This window comes from Psammomys obesus, unplaced genomic scaffold, assembly GCF_907164565.1.
Source record: "Psammomys obesus unplaced genomic scaffold, mPsaObe1.curated_primary_1811, whole genome shotgun sequence".
Classification (NCBI taxonomy): domain Eukaryota; kingdom Metazoa; phylum Chordata; class Mammalia; order Rodentia; family Muridae; genus Psammomys; species Psammomys obesus.
Window position 1 is genome coordinate 8,751,878 of NW_026585609.1, and position 14,733 is coordinate 8,766,610.

Genomic DNA, 14,733 nt, shown 5'->3' on the forward strand with positions numbered 1-14,733 from the left:
ATATTAACACACACACACACACACAAAAACAAAAACAAAAACAAAAACAGAAACTAAATGAATGAAATGTTCCCTTTTTGAAAATAGCAGTTGCCAGTTTTTCTTCAATTCTTCCTAGCTTCCCTGGGGCAATTAGAAGACAACCCAATGCAACATGGGAGTAGAAATTGGAATTGTTGATGGTTCCTTGTGATGACGTTCATGAGAAGAAGTATGCTTGTTTTCCATTCTGGCTCCAGGCACTGTGCTGGACATTGAACTCGGGGTATCTGGAAAGACAGAATGTTCTTCCTTTTCAGGGTTACAGACTAAATCAAACAGTGTGCTGACTGTAACGCAGGAGATTATAGGCGTTATTGCTTTTGAAGCATTATCATTTATTTTTATATCAGGTAGATGATTTTTTTTTAAGACAATGTCTTCTTAGGTAGGCCAGGCTGGCCTCGAATTTGCAATTGTCTTGCCTTAGCCTCTCACATGCTGCGGTTCCTGCAAGGGACACCAGGCTCAGGTTCCTGACCAGAGAGAAGTAGGAAGGCTAGCACATGAGAATAAAGCATAATGACACATACATATAAAAAAGTCGTTATGAAGCCTATACTCTCTATACTCCCTATACTCCTCTCTCACCCACTGCCCTCCCCCACAGGAGACCACTGACTCAACAACCCCTCATACTTTCATATCTCCTCATGGGTGACCCCCTGAGTTTAACTCATTAGTGAGGACTGAGGGGAACTTGGCGGGAGCTACTGCCTTACATTCTCTTGTCTGTGTCTTCTTACGAAATAAGGCTGATTCTTTCCTCTGCACATGGAAAGAGGATCTTTCCCTCCTTCTTTTTCACATGAACGTCTCATGGCCTGTGTCAGGGGTGACCTTCCTCTTTCCTTTGGTTTCTCAGATGTCAACATACCTTATCTGGGGAGAGGGTAGAATGTCCTCCTTCTCACCATGCTGCATTGCAAAGATTGCATTATTGAATTGAATGACCAGTGGAGAGTATGGATAAACATGGTCCCTCTATGACACAGTCAGGAAAAGTCAGTAAGACTTGTGTGGGAGACTGTGCAAGGAGAATTTCACTTACTCTGCTGAGGGCTCTATTGTCTCCATCCATGTTAGACCTTGAGAAGCACATACTCATTTTCAGAGAGCAACCCCTCCTACCTTCCTCCGCTACACCTGGGAGACCCATCATGGCGTCCAAGCAACTGAGGGTTTTATTCCAAAGGACTGATAGGTCCGATAGTCTGATGGGCCTACACAAGCTCGATGCTCTCATTGTAGCTTCTTAGGTCAGAGCTGAGTTTGTTATCTCATGATCAGGAAGAATGAGGAGTTTTTGAGATCCTGTCTGGAAAAACAAAACAGAGCAAAAAGCCAACTTGGCAGCAGGTGGTAGGTAAACCCACTCTTACAGCAGTTATGTTTGGAATCTGCAACACAGCATCTTTTCACTGCCCTTGGCATAAGAGTTCCACTACCCTGAACAGTTCCTCAAGGACAAATGTTCAGGATGATCATCCTGATCATACTCGCTCTCATTCACAGTCTCTGGGAGTTCTAGGTGAGCGCATTGCTTCATGGTGTGCTTGCCTCCTGTCACAAAGATGAAAAATTTATTAGTTTAACAAGTGCCCATGGCTCACTCATGTATGCTAACATATCATCTGCAAATAGTGATATATTGACTTCTTTCTTTCCAATTTGTATCCCCTTGATCTCCTGTAGTTGGCTTATTGCTCCAGCTAGGATTTCAAGTACTATGGTGAAGAGATATGGACAGAGTGTGCAGCCTTGCCTTGTCCCTGATTGCAGTGGAATTGTTATTGTTTCTCTCCATTCAGTTTGATGCTGGCAATAGTCTTGTTGCATATCATCTTTATTGTGTTTAGGTATCAATCAATCTGGCACTTTCTCAGAAAACTGGGACTAGCCTTGCCTCATGAGCCAACTATACCACTCCCAAAAATATATACCCCAAAGACACTCCACCATACAGCAAGGACACTTGCTCAACTATGTTCATAGCCGCTTTTATTCATAATAGCCGGAATCTGGAAACAACCTCAACTGAAATGTCCCTCAACTGTGGCAATGGGTTTCTTTAGTAGGTAATGAATTCCATTAGGTAATGAGCTTCTTTGTAGATAACCTTCCTGCATGTGTCACCACCTCTTGGCAGTTGTAGGGTATTTAATACATATTTATGGAAAGCACAAAAGCAAGGATGCATGCGTGCGTGCAAGCAGAATTCTAACAAACCAACGGTGAATTCAACAGTTTACGTAGACCTCGCCAATTAGTCATGTCAGCTTCAGTGGGGAGTATAATAACGATTTTTTAAGTCTCTAATCTATGTATCACTAATAGAGTTGATCTAAAACAACAACCTTGTACTATACAACATTTCAAATTTCTTCAGAATTTACAGCCTCAGAAACAGGATCTAGAGGCAAAAAAGTGGGAAATTACTCCAGTGTGGTTTTCATTTCCTGCTTTGTGCAATGTCTAGACTACTTAAGCTGAGCTCCATTAACCTCAGCAAAGGGCTGTGTGAGGTTTGGCTTAGAGATCTTCACCCTGGAAGTCATTTTAATTGGAAAGAACATTCAAGTCCTCTGCCTACCTAGAACCCTGTGAAACAATGAAATATCACTCTCACCCAGAGAATCTGGATGAAGACGGATATACTCAATTAGACTTCAGCACTCGCCACGTCCACAGAAGACCTGTGCAATCAGAGAAAGGTATCCACTCTCTTCTTACGGCACTTTCATTCTCATTAACTGAAATAACAGAAGGGGAGATTCTTGATTTGTAGGACTTCCTGAAAAATGATATTGGTATATATATATATATATATATATATATATATATATATATATATATATATATATATAATGTGTAGATATATACGTAGTTTTAAAGGCTGTTGGAAGTCATCATAGACCCTTGGAATGTTCCCTGAGCCTCTTTTTCTGAAAAGTACCCAACGACTTCCACCAATGGTTTTTGGTTTGTGGCAGGAAGCAGGACTACTCTGCTCTACAGATGCTTCATCGATGGGAGGACGGGCTAGTAACACAAATAATGGACAAATATGCAGTGGTTTTAGGAGAGCGGCTTGTTGCTGTCTCATAGTAAGTGGTGGGGGGGTCAAGAAACAGCTAAGTGAACAACCTGTACAATCATACAACGTCTAATGCTGAAGTGGCAGGGGATGAAATCATAGAGGATTGTATAGCAAATAAAAAAATGAATATATCTTTGGTTAAGCCCAAAGAGAATCCAAGAGTCACAGGGTCCCAAATCCCAAATTTGATATACTTTGTGATAACAGATTAATTTGAATTTTTAAATGTTATTAATGAAATGTTAGTATATTGGTAATGGAAAACATATGCTAGACGAAAGTGTTCCATTAAAGGGAGCTGATTTTAAGACGGAAACAAACAAGGTATAGAGGATGGTAAAGCATCTTCTCACGGAGTGAGTGTTTTTGGGTCACCTGTTGGGCAGCTCTGTGACTTGGGTTTCTGCTGTTGGTGTCTTAACCTTAAAAAAAAAATCAGTTCACTGCTATTTTGAAGGAGGAGATGACTCATAGGTTCTGACATCACAGTTTGCTTCCTTCTGCTTTTTGGTGTTTACATGATGCAATTATTTTCCTGTCTTAACCACGTACACAATTTCTTTCTTGTGCAATTTGGCTGGAAAATATGTTGAATGAAGGAAGAGGCAAGGTGTATGTGCTTATTCTGTGTAAACTAAAGTGCTTATAATTACTAGAAAGGAGTGCTTCTGGGCACTCTTAGCTCCCTTCCAACAACAGTATTTGAAGGATCCAATTCACAACTGGAAAAAAAAAACAAATTAAAAAAAAAGTGTACAGAGAAAATAATTTGTCCAAATCATGCACCAAATAAATGAAAAGGGAAAGCTGTCCTTAGTAATTGGTGCTATTTCTCTTATGAAAGCTGTTTGCTATATGAACAAGTCGGGCTTCAGGGAATGAATAATGTCTAGACCTATGGTCTATCCAGTGAGCCTGGGATTGAGGGGTGCACAGATGGTAAGGCAATGATAGCACAGCTCAAGCAACTGAAGAAGAGACATCTGAAGCTGGAGGACAAGACTCTCATGCTACAATAAGATCCATAGACTCTCAAGTCACTAGAGCAGAGAGGCTGATGACCCCTTCAGAACCGCCCCCATTTCAGTGAGCTCAGCAATTAAAGGGCTTCATAGTCTCCCCTTATTCTCTTTCTTATCTTACTGCTTCCTAGAAAGCCAGGCGTCAACTACCCCCTGGCGGCGCATTGTGGTGGTTTTGGGAATCCTGTGCGTGGTGGTACTTGTGGTTGCTGCAGTCCTGGGTGTCCTAGGTGAGTATGGATGAGGGAGGTGTTTGCAGTTGCAGACAGCGAATATGCAGTTATTTTGTGCCAGGCGTTCTCTCAAGGGCTTGGCATGCATAATCTCATTTAATCTGTACATTAATCTCATTGGGTTTGTGCTATTATTTTTTGATTCACTTATACAAGAACGGAGAGACTGGAAGACTGACCATTCCACAGTAATGAACTAGTTAATGGTGGGATCATTGGTAGAAATGCAGATGATGTACATGATAAAACATATATTCTTAAGCATATTGCTCTACTATTCCACATGGATAGTTGGGTTTTTAAAAGTGAAGTTTAAATAAAGTATAAATTAGTGGAGGGAAACTTGCAGAGCTGGAGAGGAAAACAGAGCCATGCTGTTACCTTCCCTAGGAGGTAGCTATAGGAAACGAGTTTCAGGTAATTTTTGTGAGCCTAGTGATACATGGAAATTCTCTTACACATGGTCTTTAATAAAAAAAAAAAAAATCTTGACTCTACCAAGTATTGCCTGAGGCACTTAAAAATTACTAAGCAGGTATATTGTAAAGAATGAGCAGATCTCTTAAGGTTTCTTTATTTCGTGAATCGAATGATACCTTCAGAGAGTCTTCATAGCTCATAATAGTCAAATGCTTATTGAGTACAAAAATATTTTATGTATTACATGCTGGGTAATTCTCAAAGAGCTGCCAGTTTTAAATAATAGAAGAAAGCAAAAGGAGTATTATTATCACTAAGTTATTATTTCAAATCTTTTACAGTTGCTGTTAGATCACTGTCATTTCCTTCTTGCTACCTTCTTCATAGAATTTACTTATTCATTTCCATACATTTAATATATCATCTATGTATCAACCATATGACTCTGTCTTTTTAAAATTTTTTGGTTGTGAGCCTAGCCTTTAACGTCTGAGCCATCTCTCCAGCCTGGCTCTGTCTTTTTATCAGGAACATATCATTAATTTATCATTAATCACAGATACCCCTTATGTGCTTCCATAGAATATGGGTGCTGGCATTTCAATTTTCAAACACAGCAGAATGATTTTCTTTTTTTTTCTGTCACTGTTGTTGTTCGTGATATATGAAGCATTTTGGAGATTCAATTCAGGGAGAAATCCAGAGGAGAAAGCCAACTTCCCGTCAAGAAATAAAGAGAACCACAAGCCCACAAAATCATCTTTAGATGAGAAGGTGGCTCCCTCCAAGGCACCCCAAACTACAGGCAAGGGCAGAACTAAAGGAGCAATGGAATCCTGGATTCCAGAGGTTCATTTCCTGGTGCTGAGGTGTGAGGTGGGGAATATGTTTGCGTCTAATAACAGCACGTACAAGGCCTAACGGCATTTTCTTAGCATAACATAACCTGTCAGACACCGGATAAAGTGACATCACAAATCCACAGCTCTTGCACTTATTAAAAGGATCAGTAACCACTTTTGTCTCAGGATGTGTGTTGAGATCTACTGGATATGATATAATTTGATGCAACGGAAGGCTCAGTATTTAGTGCCTTTATGGAACTGATCTTTTCACAGTGGTATTGTTAGAATAAGATAGACATAAGGAAAAAGAAATGCCGGGAAAAGTGAGGGAGAGATACTGAAGACAAGAGTGAAAATGCTAATAACAATATGTAGAAGAAATAAATAACTCACCAAAGACTCTGGTTGAAAGTATCCAATCATAGAATTTTGTTGACTTTGTAACATTTTTCCACACTCAGCCTCTGTTTCTGATTGCATCATAACTGACTGACAATATTTTTCCTTCAGCATTTCATATCTGGATTTACCTCCCCACTGCTTTTAGCTAATGAAACACAAAAGAGTCTTTGAAATATTAGTAATTAGATTTATGCCCCTTCATAGGATAAATTAAGTCACATGGAACTACTGTGTGTAGCGATTGATTTTGATTGTGTGTGTTTTAGGGAGAGTCAGTAGACGAAGGGAATGTGGACCTAAATTTAAAGTAATGGAAGAGATAAGTCAAGTTGTCTGTTTAAGACTCTGTAATTACTCAACAGATTTTAAATTAATTTTTTTATGTGTATGAGTGTTTTGCTTGCATGTCTGTCTGTAAAGCTCTTGCATTCCTGGTACCTCAAAGGCCAGAAGAGGATGTCAGCTCCTCTGAAACTGGATTTATAAATGTTGTGAATAGTCATGTGAGTGCTGGGAACCAAACCTAAGTCCCCTGGAAGAGTAGCCAGTGCTCTTAAGCACTAGACCAATTCGTCAGCCTCCTAAATGAACAAATGGAGTTTAATATATTCTATAAAATAGTGTCTAATTTTTATCAAAAATTAAGTATGTGTTAATAAAATATGTTAATGAAAACTCATTATTAGGTATTCTTGAAAATGCACTAAAATAATTAATTGGTGCATTAATAAAATGCACTAAAATAATTAATTGATGTACTGTGAACTTCATGATATTAATTTTCTTTCCAGGACTTTTTCCTGGACTCTGCCCCCCTAGTTGGATCACGCATGAGAAGAGCTGTTATCTGTTTAGCATGTCACAAAATTCCCGGTATGGAAGTAAGAGATACTGCTCCAGGCTGAGTGCTCATCTACTGAAAATAGACAACGCAAAGGAATTTGTAAGCACAAACTTCTGCTCTAATTGCCTGGGGTCCCTATTCAGCAGGGCCAGAGGGATCCCTGGCCTAACAATGTTAATATCAATGTCCTACATAACTGCAAAATTATGCGGTAGTCATATAAAGTACATAACACGTGATTTTATTTTTAATTAATTGGTTTGAAAAGAAACTACATTTAACTTTAAAATAACCAAGTCTTGCAAGGTAGCATTTGCCACGATGCTTGACCTGAGTTTGATCCCCAGAACCCATATAATGGAAGGGGAGAAACAACTTCCACAGATTGCCCTCTGACCTGCACATGCCACACAACACACATGCACAAAACAAATAAAGACGTATAAATATATTAAAACAATAGCCAGGCATGGTAGCACACACCTTTGACCTTAGCACTCAGGGAGGCAGTGGCACAGGATCTCTGTGAGTTTGAGGCCAGCCTGGTCTACAAAGTGAGTCCAGGATGGCCAAGGCTACACAGAGAAACCCTGTTTCAGAAAACCAAAAATAATATTAAAACAAATAATTTAAAACAAACTTTATAATTGCTTGAATATAGTATGAAAAATTCTTAATTTCTGTATATTTGTATTTCCCTTTTCAAAGTCAAAATATAAGAGAAAAATTGCCCACTTCTTATTTAAGTGTCATGAAAGACATCAGCAATGATAATATACATTTATAGATTGTTTATTCTTCATAAAATACTGAGAAAGACAAAGAGGTATTGTTTTTTTCTTTTTCTTTTATTTTGAGAGCTAGTCTCCATCGTAGCCAAGACAGACCTAGAACTCACTAGGTAGACAAGATTGGCCAGAAATTCCTTCTAAGTGGCAAAGAGGACTAAAAAGTAACTCTCATATAGGTGTGTGTACACACACACACACACACACACACACACACACATATATATATATATATATATATATATATATATACACATATGTACATATATGTAGTTGAAAAGAGAAACAACAGTTGTTATGAACGTTGGCCATCAGATATTGATAACCAACAACCTGAATCCCTATTAACAAGAACATGTATAGAGACAGGGGGACCTGGAACACGCTTTGAAGCAGGGCGGTGAGAAGGCAGCAACAGCAAGCACCCCACAGCGCAGTTCTAATCTGTACCTGCTCTTATGTCCTCACCACTTTGTCTCCATCCATCTGTAATTCCACACCCAGTAGCTGCAGCTCTTGTTAAACTTAATTGAAGAGGGAATACAGACAGGGAAGGGAGCCGTATTGGAAATCCACGTGGCATTTAATGTCAACATGTAATTGGCAAAGAGTCATCCCATTTTGTGACCAGTTCCGAGTCTTCATTGAAACCTGGATTGTTCCATCCTAACACATGCGGTACCAGGCTGGGGATGTAGATCTGGGGTAGAACGCTTGCCTGGCACCTGCCTGGGTCTCATTACAGCACTGTGCTCCTTGGCAAAACTATTATGAAATTATATTTGCGAAATATAAATATATTGTGCAAAAACTAACGGCCCATTTTCCATGAAACTGCTTGGGAGCCGAACATCGCTGGATATTGTATAGTTCGTTGAATGAGGTAGAATATTAATAATTTGAGCCTATATTTTTCCCTTCGGTTTGTATGAGTGCTTCTGTGTAACAGTGTAGAAGTGCACTCATGTGTGTGTGTGTTTATGTGTGTGTCTCTTTGTGTGTGCATTTGTGTGTGTGTATCCACTGAACCAGCAAACCCCAGGATTCTCCTGTCTTCACCCCCTCCAGTACAGGGAGTTAAAGGTATGCACACCTGGCTTTCTAACATAGATATCAGGAATTCAAACCAAGGTCCTCATGTGTTTTCAGCAAGCACTCTTACCCACTGAACCATCTCCTTAGCCCACACTCTTCACTGCCATTATGTTCTTGATGAGAAAATTGACAATGGCTCTCAAAGGAGGAACTGCTCCTCTGTAGACATTCAATGATATTCAAAGACTGACAGTGCTCTCCAGAGTGTCATCTTACATGAACATCCCTCTTTGAAAGGATTCGCTCATCTCTGAATGCCTGTAGCATCATCTCAGGCTCCCCCTGATGTGTGTTTGTATTCTCGTTTTCACTGCAGGAGTTCATCGAAAGCCACACGTCTTCTCGCCGTGTGAATGCATTCTGGATAGGCCTTTCCCGAAATCAGACTGAAGGGCCGTGGTTCTGGGAGGATGGATCACTATTCACTCCCAACCTGTAAGTTCCTGTAGAGACATGGAGAGGTGGAAGCCTGATGTGCCCTTGTTAAGATCCTGCTTCCCTTTTTTTTTTTTTTTTACTACTGAGAAAAGGATGAGTCATGGTGGGAGGGAGAGGGAGAAAGGGAGATAGGGATGAAGAGAAAAGGATGGAGAAAGGCTGTAGAGGGTAGTTACCAGGTGCTGCTGACACAGGAGTTTCCATGGCATCTGGTCCAGGTGAGGAGACGCGCTGCTGATTTCTGCAGTTTTGTGACTAAGATCATGCATGGGCTTCACAGCCAGACTTCAGTCTAAGGTAATGATTGACCTACTCACTGGGCACGAGGCATTACATAAATCTCTGCCCATCTTTCAGAGCCACGTTCTTTATCCGAAACAGAGACTAGAAAGCTATCCCTAAGGATGCATGGTGAGGTAAAAGGGCATAAAAGTAAATTCATTAGCGTCAGTGTTTTGCACACAGCCAATGGGATTTGTATTGAAAACACCCACACAGATCCTTTTGTATGTTTTTAAGAGTTTATCTGGACATTTTGAAGCCACAGGAAGAGGCATACGCAGATTTAGAATTGTTGCATCTTCTTATTGATGTTACGTTTCTTCTTTTATCCTAATTTCACGATTTTTGTTTTGGTCTTTGTTTACTTCTCATTTTTTTTTTCAGTTCACCTGTCTTTTTGTCACTTGCAGCTAATTTAAAATTTTGTTATTAATAATTTTAGCTTGGTGCTTTTAAAATCGACCTGTCACCAATTTGCAGCTACTATTTTGCACACGATATTCTCAATACTATCTATTAACTCCTAGAGTGCTCTCAGGACAGCTGTTTTAAGATCTGTACTTTCTAACCCTGTGTGCATTTTATTTTTCTCTTGTGCTTCACTTAGTATGGTTTGTTTTCTTAACTTGTGTTTAACAAGTGCTTATCAACATTGCATCATGACCTGTTGAAGGATTTTCGTATCTGAGTAGCATCTCGTTTGCTTCCTGCAGAGAATGAAAAGCTCACTTCCCCACTCCCACCCGGGGCCACATCAGCAGCGCTCAGCTACCTCACCTCTAGCGCTGCCATCCAAATGAATTAACAACCCACAGAACATACATCTCCCTCTTCCACAGCATGCATTCATCTTGACTTGTTTTCCAACTGCAACCGTGCAATTAAGCTGGTTCTCAGTAAATTCACAAACTGGACTTTAAATGTTACTAGTCCCTGGGTTCCAGGCTGTAACTTGAGTGTAGAGCACTTTTTCAGAAAACACTAGTCACAATTCTCCCCGAGTCTTGGGTCCAAGTGCTTGACCTTAGCCTCTGCCATTCCTAGAGCAGGCTTTCTCAGTCTGCCAGCCACAGGGTCAAGAAGAGGCAGCCATCCAAGGTAGTTGACCAGGTGCTGACTTTTGCACTATGGCAAAAGTGATGATTCCTGAGTGTGACCAGTAGAAGAATCACTCCCTCCTTGTTCTGTGCCTGCATGCCCCAGCGCACATAGCCCTTCGACCCCTGCCCTTGCAATTCTTGAGTTAGTCATGTACCCTAGCACCTGGAATTCCTCTCCTTACACATAAAGCATCCAGAGTATATCAGCCACAGACTAATTGGCATGGATCTTTATTTTATGCAACCGTTAATAGTAGCATTTCTTTTTTTTTTTTTAAGTCATTTTCTTACCTTAATTACAAAGACAAGTCTATTACCATTTGAGGACAAATACAATCTAAATTAAAGATTCCTTTTTCTAATAATTTAGGTGCCTCAAAACTGTTTTTTACCAATGTCCTTAAACTTTCCACCTCCATTAAAGGCTTCTCCGGGTCCCTGATTGTTTTAATTGCCTCATTGTGTTTCCCTTTGACAGGTTTGAAGTCAGAAATACAGCCTCCCAGGAAAGTGTAGCACACAACTGTGTATGGATTCACGGGTCAGAGGTCTACAACCAAATCTGCAATATTTCCGCATTCAGTATCTGTGAGAGGCAGCTGTAAATGGAATGTATGTGAGAGTGTAAGGATGGCATACACAACAACAACAACAGAACAGGAAAGAGAAATACTGAAAATCAGAGAAAATGCTAAAATGCTAAGTGTGGGGCCCGGGTGCTGTGCCCCTGGGGAACCTGGCGTGGAGCTAGAGCAAGATCCAGAGGTGTCCGGACAGCAAAATTCTCAATCTTGAGACCAGTAGAAGTAAAAATCACTCTCTCCTTGTTCTGTGCCTGCATGCCCCAGGGCAAGAGCCCTTCGACCCCCGCCCTTGCAATTCTTGAGTTAGTCATGTACCCTAGCACCTGAATTCCTCTCCTTGCACATAAAGCATCCAGAGTGTATCAGCCACAGCCAATGATATACACCCACCCTGAAAACCAGTTCCTACACCCCAAAGTTCATATAGCCCTTTTTCCCCCCTTGAATAAAGTGTACATAAGCTATTTCACTGAATACTGTCTAAGAGAGCTATAATATTAAAGTCCTTGGAGAAGACATTCTCCCCCAGCGCTCACAGCTGGACCTGGATCTTTTTCAATTGAGATGGAAAAAAAAAGGCAGACCCACCCATTCCATCTTTATCCTTCCCATCCCGGCATGCAGCGGTGCCTGGACACCTTGAGAGAAGAAGCAGACCACAGGACCACAGCTAGGAGAACTTGAATGAAGAAGCTGAGGCTCCTGTACATAAGGAAGGCAGCACCATTTTCCAGTTTGTAAGCCACTAAGTGCGGAGTGAAGGCAGCTTAGAAATACAGAGAATGAGTGAACGTGAGGTACCCAGACCCACATGTTACAATGACGACAAAACCCCTACACCCCTCAGGGAACATTGTAGAGGAGGGGAAGATGGTAAGAGCCAGAGGACCAGGATGCCTACTGCTTGTGTCTTCTAGACAGGACGGGGAAGGTGCGTCCAGGAAATATCAGTGATATAGTGCATTAAACAAGTCCTGCACAATGCGAGCTTCAGTTAATATGCCAACATGGATGTAAGTTTCACAAGATCCTATCCCCTATCTGAAGAACTGCAGACAATTAATGAGGTGAAAATTGGAGGAAGACCTTTCTCCAGGAACAATCCTCCTGATGTGTTCTTGAACCCAGAGCAGTCCACACTAAACACATGTAGAGACCAGTAAATGGACTAGTAGGACACACACACACGTTATTCAAAAAATGTTCTTTGCTCAGTGTCTAGCAGCACATCAGATATACGCAGAAGGTAAAATGCACTTCTAAATTAACAAGTGAATAAATGAAGGAAGAAAATCTTGACTGCAAATAAAGCTTTTATTTTCATCCACACGATCACTATTAAAATGGTCATCATCCAAAAGCAGTGACCCCAACTTCTTCCTCACTCTTTCCTTAACTAGATAACCCAGAGAATGTCCTCCTTGTCTCTGATAGCAGAACCTGATCTAACAGAGGTGATGCTCTTACAGGAAGCATTCTCCTTAAATAGAATAATTTGAAAGATAAATCAGGTCTGATAACAGCCATTTAAAAAGCACCCAGGCAGGATTAGTGTTTTGGAGCACAGAACATAGTCTTTTTTTTTTTTTATGATGTACTATTGTGCAGTTAACAATCAAATCTTTACAAAAGTATGATTGGAATGTGTTTTCCCCTTGTTCTTGTTAGCTTCTAAGATTCTCTATTAATTCCCCCTGTGTTTCCAGTGGGGATTTCCAAATTCCTGGGGAGCCATTTGTAGCTTCCTTTTACTGATTAATATGTGGGCAGAAATTGTGCTAAGTCCATTGAATTGTTCACTTGAAAATGATTGATTTTATGTCACTTTCATCTCAATTGAAAAACAGCTTATTAAAGTATCTTCTGCTTCTGCATAAACAGCCTATGTGTAGCAATTACTAACATAATTTGCCTTCTCCCTAAAAGGGTTGAGTAATACTAGGTAGGAACTATGTATACTAGACAGTTTTTCCTAGAAGCATAAACCTGGGTTCTTTAAGATTTTAGAAATTCTCAGAGAAAAGCATATACATTTCTGTGAAGCTTGCTCTCATCACTTAATATTCAAATCAGAATTGCCAACATCTGAAAATATCGTAGAGGAAAGAGTGATAAATACAAGGGAAGTATGATTAATTAGCTCAAGTAGTTAAAGCACAGGATGGGATTTTTGAGGAGACATGAATGTCATGTGTGTGCACACATGAGGTCATGTGTGTATGTATGTATCAATGTATGAATGTGCTCACTTACCTGTGCACATGTGGAGATCAGAGGTTGATATTCCATGTTGTCCACTATCACTCACCACCACCTTTTTTGTTGGGACAGGATATTCCACTGAGCTAGAACTGACTGTTTCCTTATGTTGGCTGGCCAGCCACTTTCCTGTTCTATCTCTTTTCCCCTCTCATCCAGCCCTGGCAAACGTAGGCCACTGTAAATGGCTTCTGTGTGGTCAGTGAGAATCCCAAATTGGATTAGCATGCTTACTCAGCAGCTACTGAGCCACCTAGTTTCAGTTTGATTGAGACTTTCTAAGTTTCCATAACGGAACAGATAAGTTCACGAAACAGTTATCATCAAAGACAATATGTCAGGATGCTGAAATCAAGATTTCCTCCCAAGAATAGACAGCTGAGAAATCTCGCAGTGTGTAGGTAAAAGATCAAATAGAGCCAGAGTGAAGGTATAAAGGGAACTGCTCCAGGTGGTCCATGGTGTTCTGTTAGCTGACACGCTGACAGCCTGTTTACATGGCAATGCACATGGGAAAGTACATGTAAATGGAAACACATGCACATCCGTCCAAGGCACAGAGATGGGATTAACAGCTGCGGCTGACCTCAAGTCTAAAGGATGAGTTCCAGATGGCTAAACTTGAAGGAACACCTACTGACAGACTCCTGTGTTCACTTGCCTTGGGCACCACAATAATTTGGGGAGTTGCCCCTAACCTTTATCTCTGTCCCTCTATGCTGTGTTTCAAACTTATCGGAGTAGCTCTGTTAAATTCAAATACAGTCATGTCAGGTCTCTACTAAAAGCTCTCATTGACTTAGCATATTTCAAAATAAAAACGAAATATAATAGCACAAAAGCCTTTATGACTGTCTTTAAGATCTCATGTGCTCTAAGTCCCTCATCCTTTGGGGTACCTCTGGCTTTTCTACTTCTCCGGCGAGGATGCTGGCTTCTCTATGGTGTCTTGGATGTTTCCACCCCAATGTCTTTGTGATTTCTCTTTCCTCTTTCAACGAGCCTCACGGAGATGGCTGCAGAGTCTTCGGTCTTATTTCCGAAGTCTGCATATGTATCGCTTCTTCAGTGAGGTATCCCCTGGGCACTATTCCAGATCACCGACCTTCTTCCATGTGTTCCTGTGCTCCTTAGTCATTTATACATTTGCCTCCACATTTGCAGCAGTCAAATTTTCTCCTTAGGAGACAAGGCTTTGAAAGAGCCAGAGACTTTTGCACCCAAAAGACTTTGTCCTTACAGCATAGCATGCTTTACAAAGTATTTTCTGCTGTTGAAATAA

The 14,733-nt window shown here is 40.6% G+C and overlaps 1 protein-coding gene across 1 annotated transcript; it reads left to right on the forward strand.

Annotated features, from left to right (window-relative positions):
• The first annotated feature begins 2,615 nt into the window (after window positions 1-2,615).
• On the forward strand, window positions 2,616-11,656 carry Clec7a (C-type lectin domain containing 7A). The gene is made up of 5 exons (XM_055611835.1): window positions 2,616-2,753; window positions 4,293-4,391; window positions 6,853-7,004; window positions 9,105-9,223; window positions 11,087-11,656. The coding sequence occupies exons 1-5, from the start codon at window positions 2,651-2,653 to the stop codon at window positions 11,211-11,213; spliced, it is 600 nt and encodes a 199-aa protein (XP_055467810.1). The 5' UTR covers window positions 2,616-2,650; the 3' UTR covers window positions 11,214-11,656.
• Window positions 11,657-14,733: the final 3,077 nt, after the last annotated feature.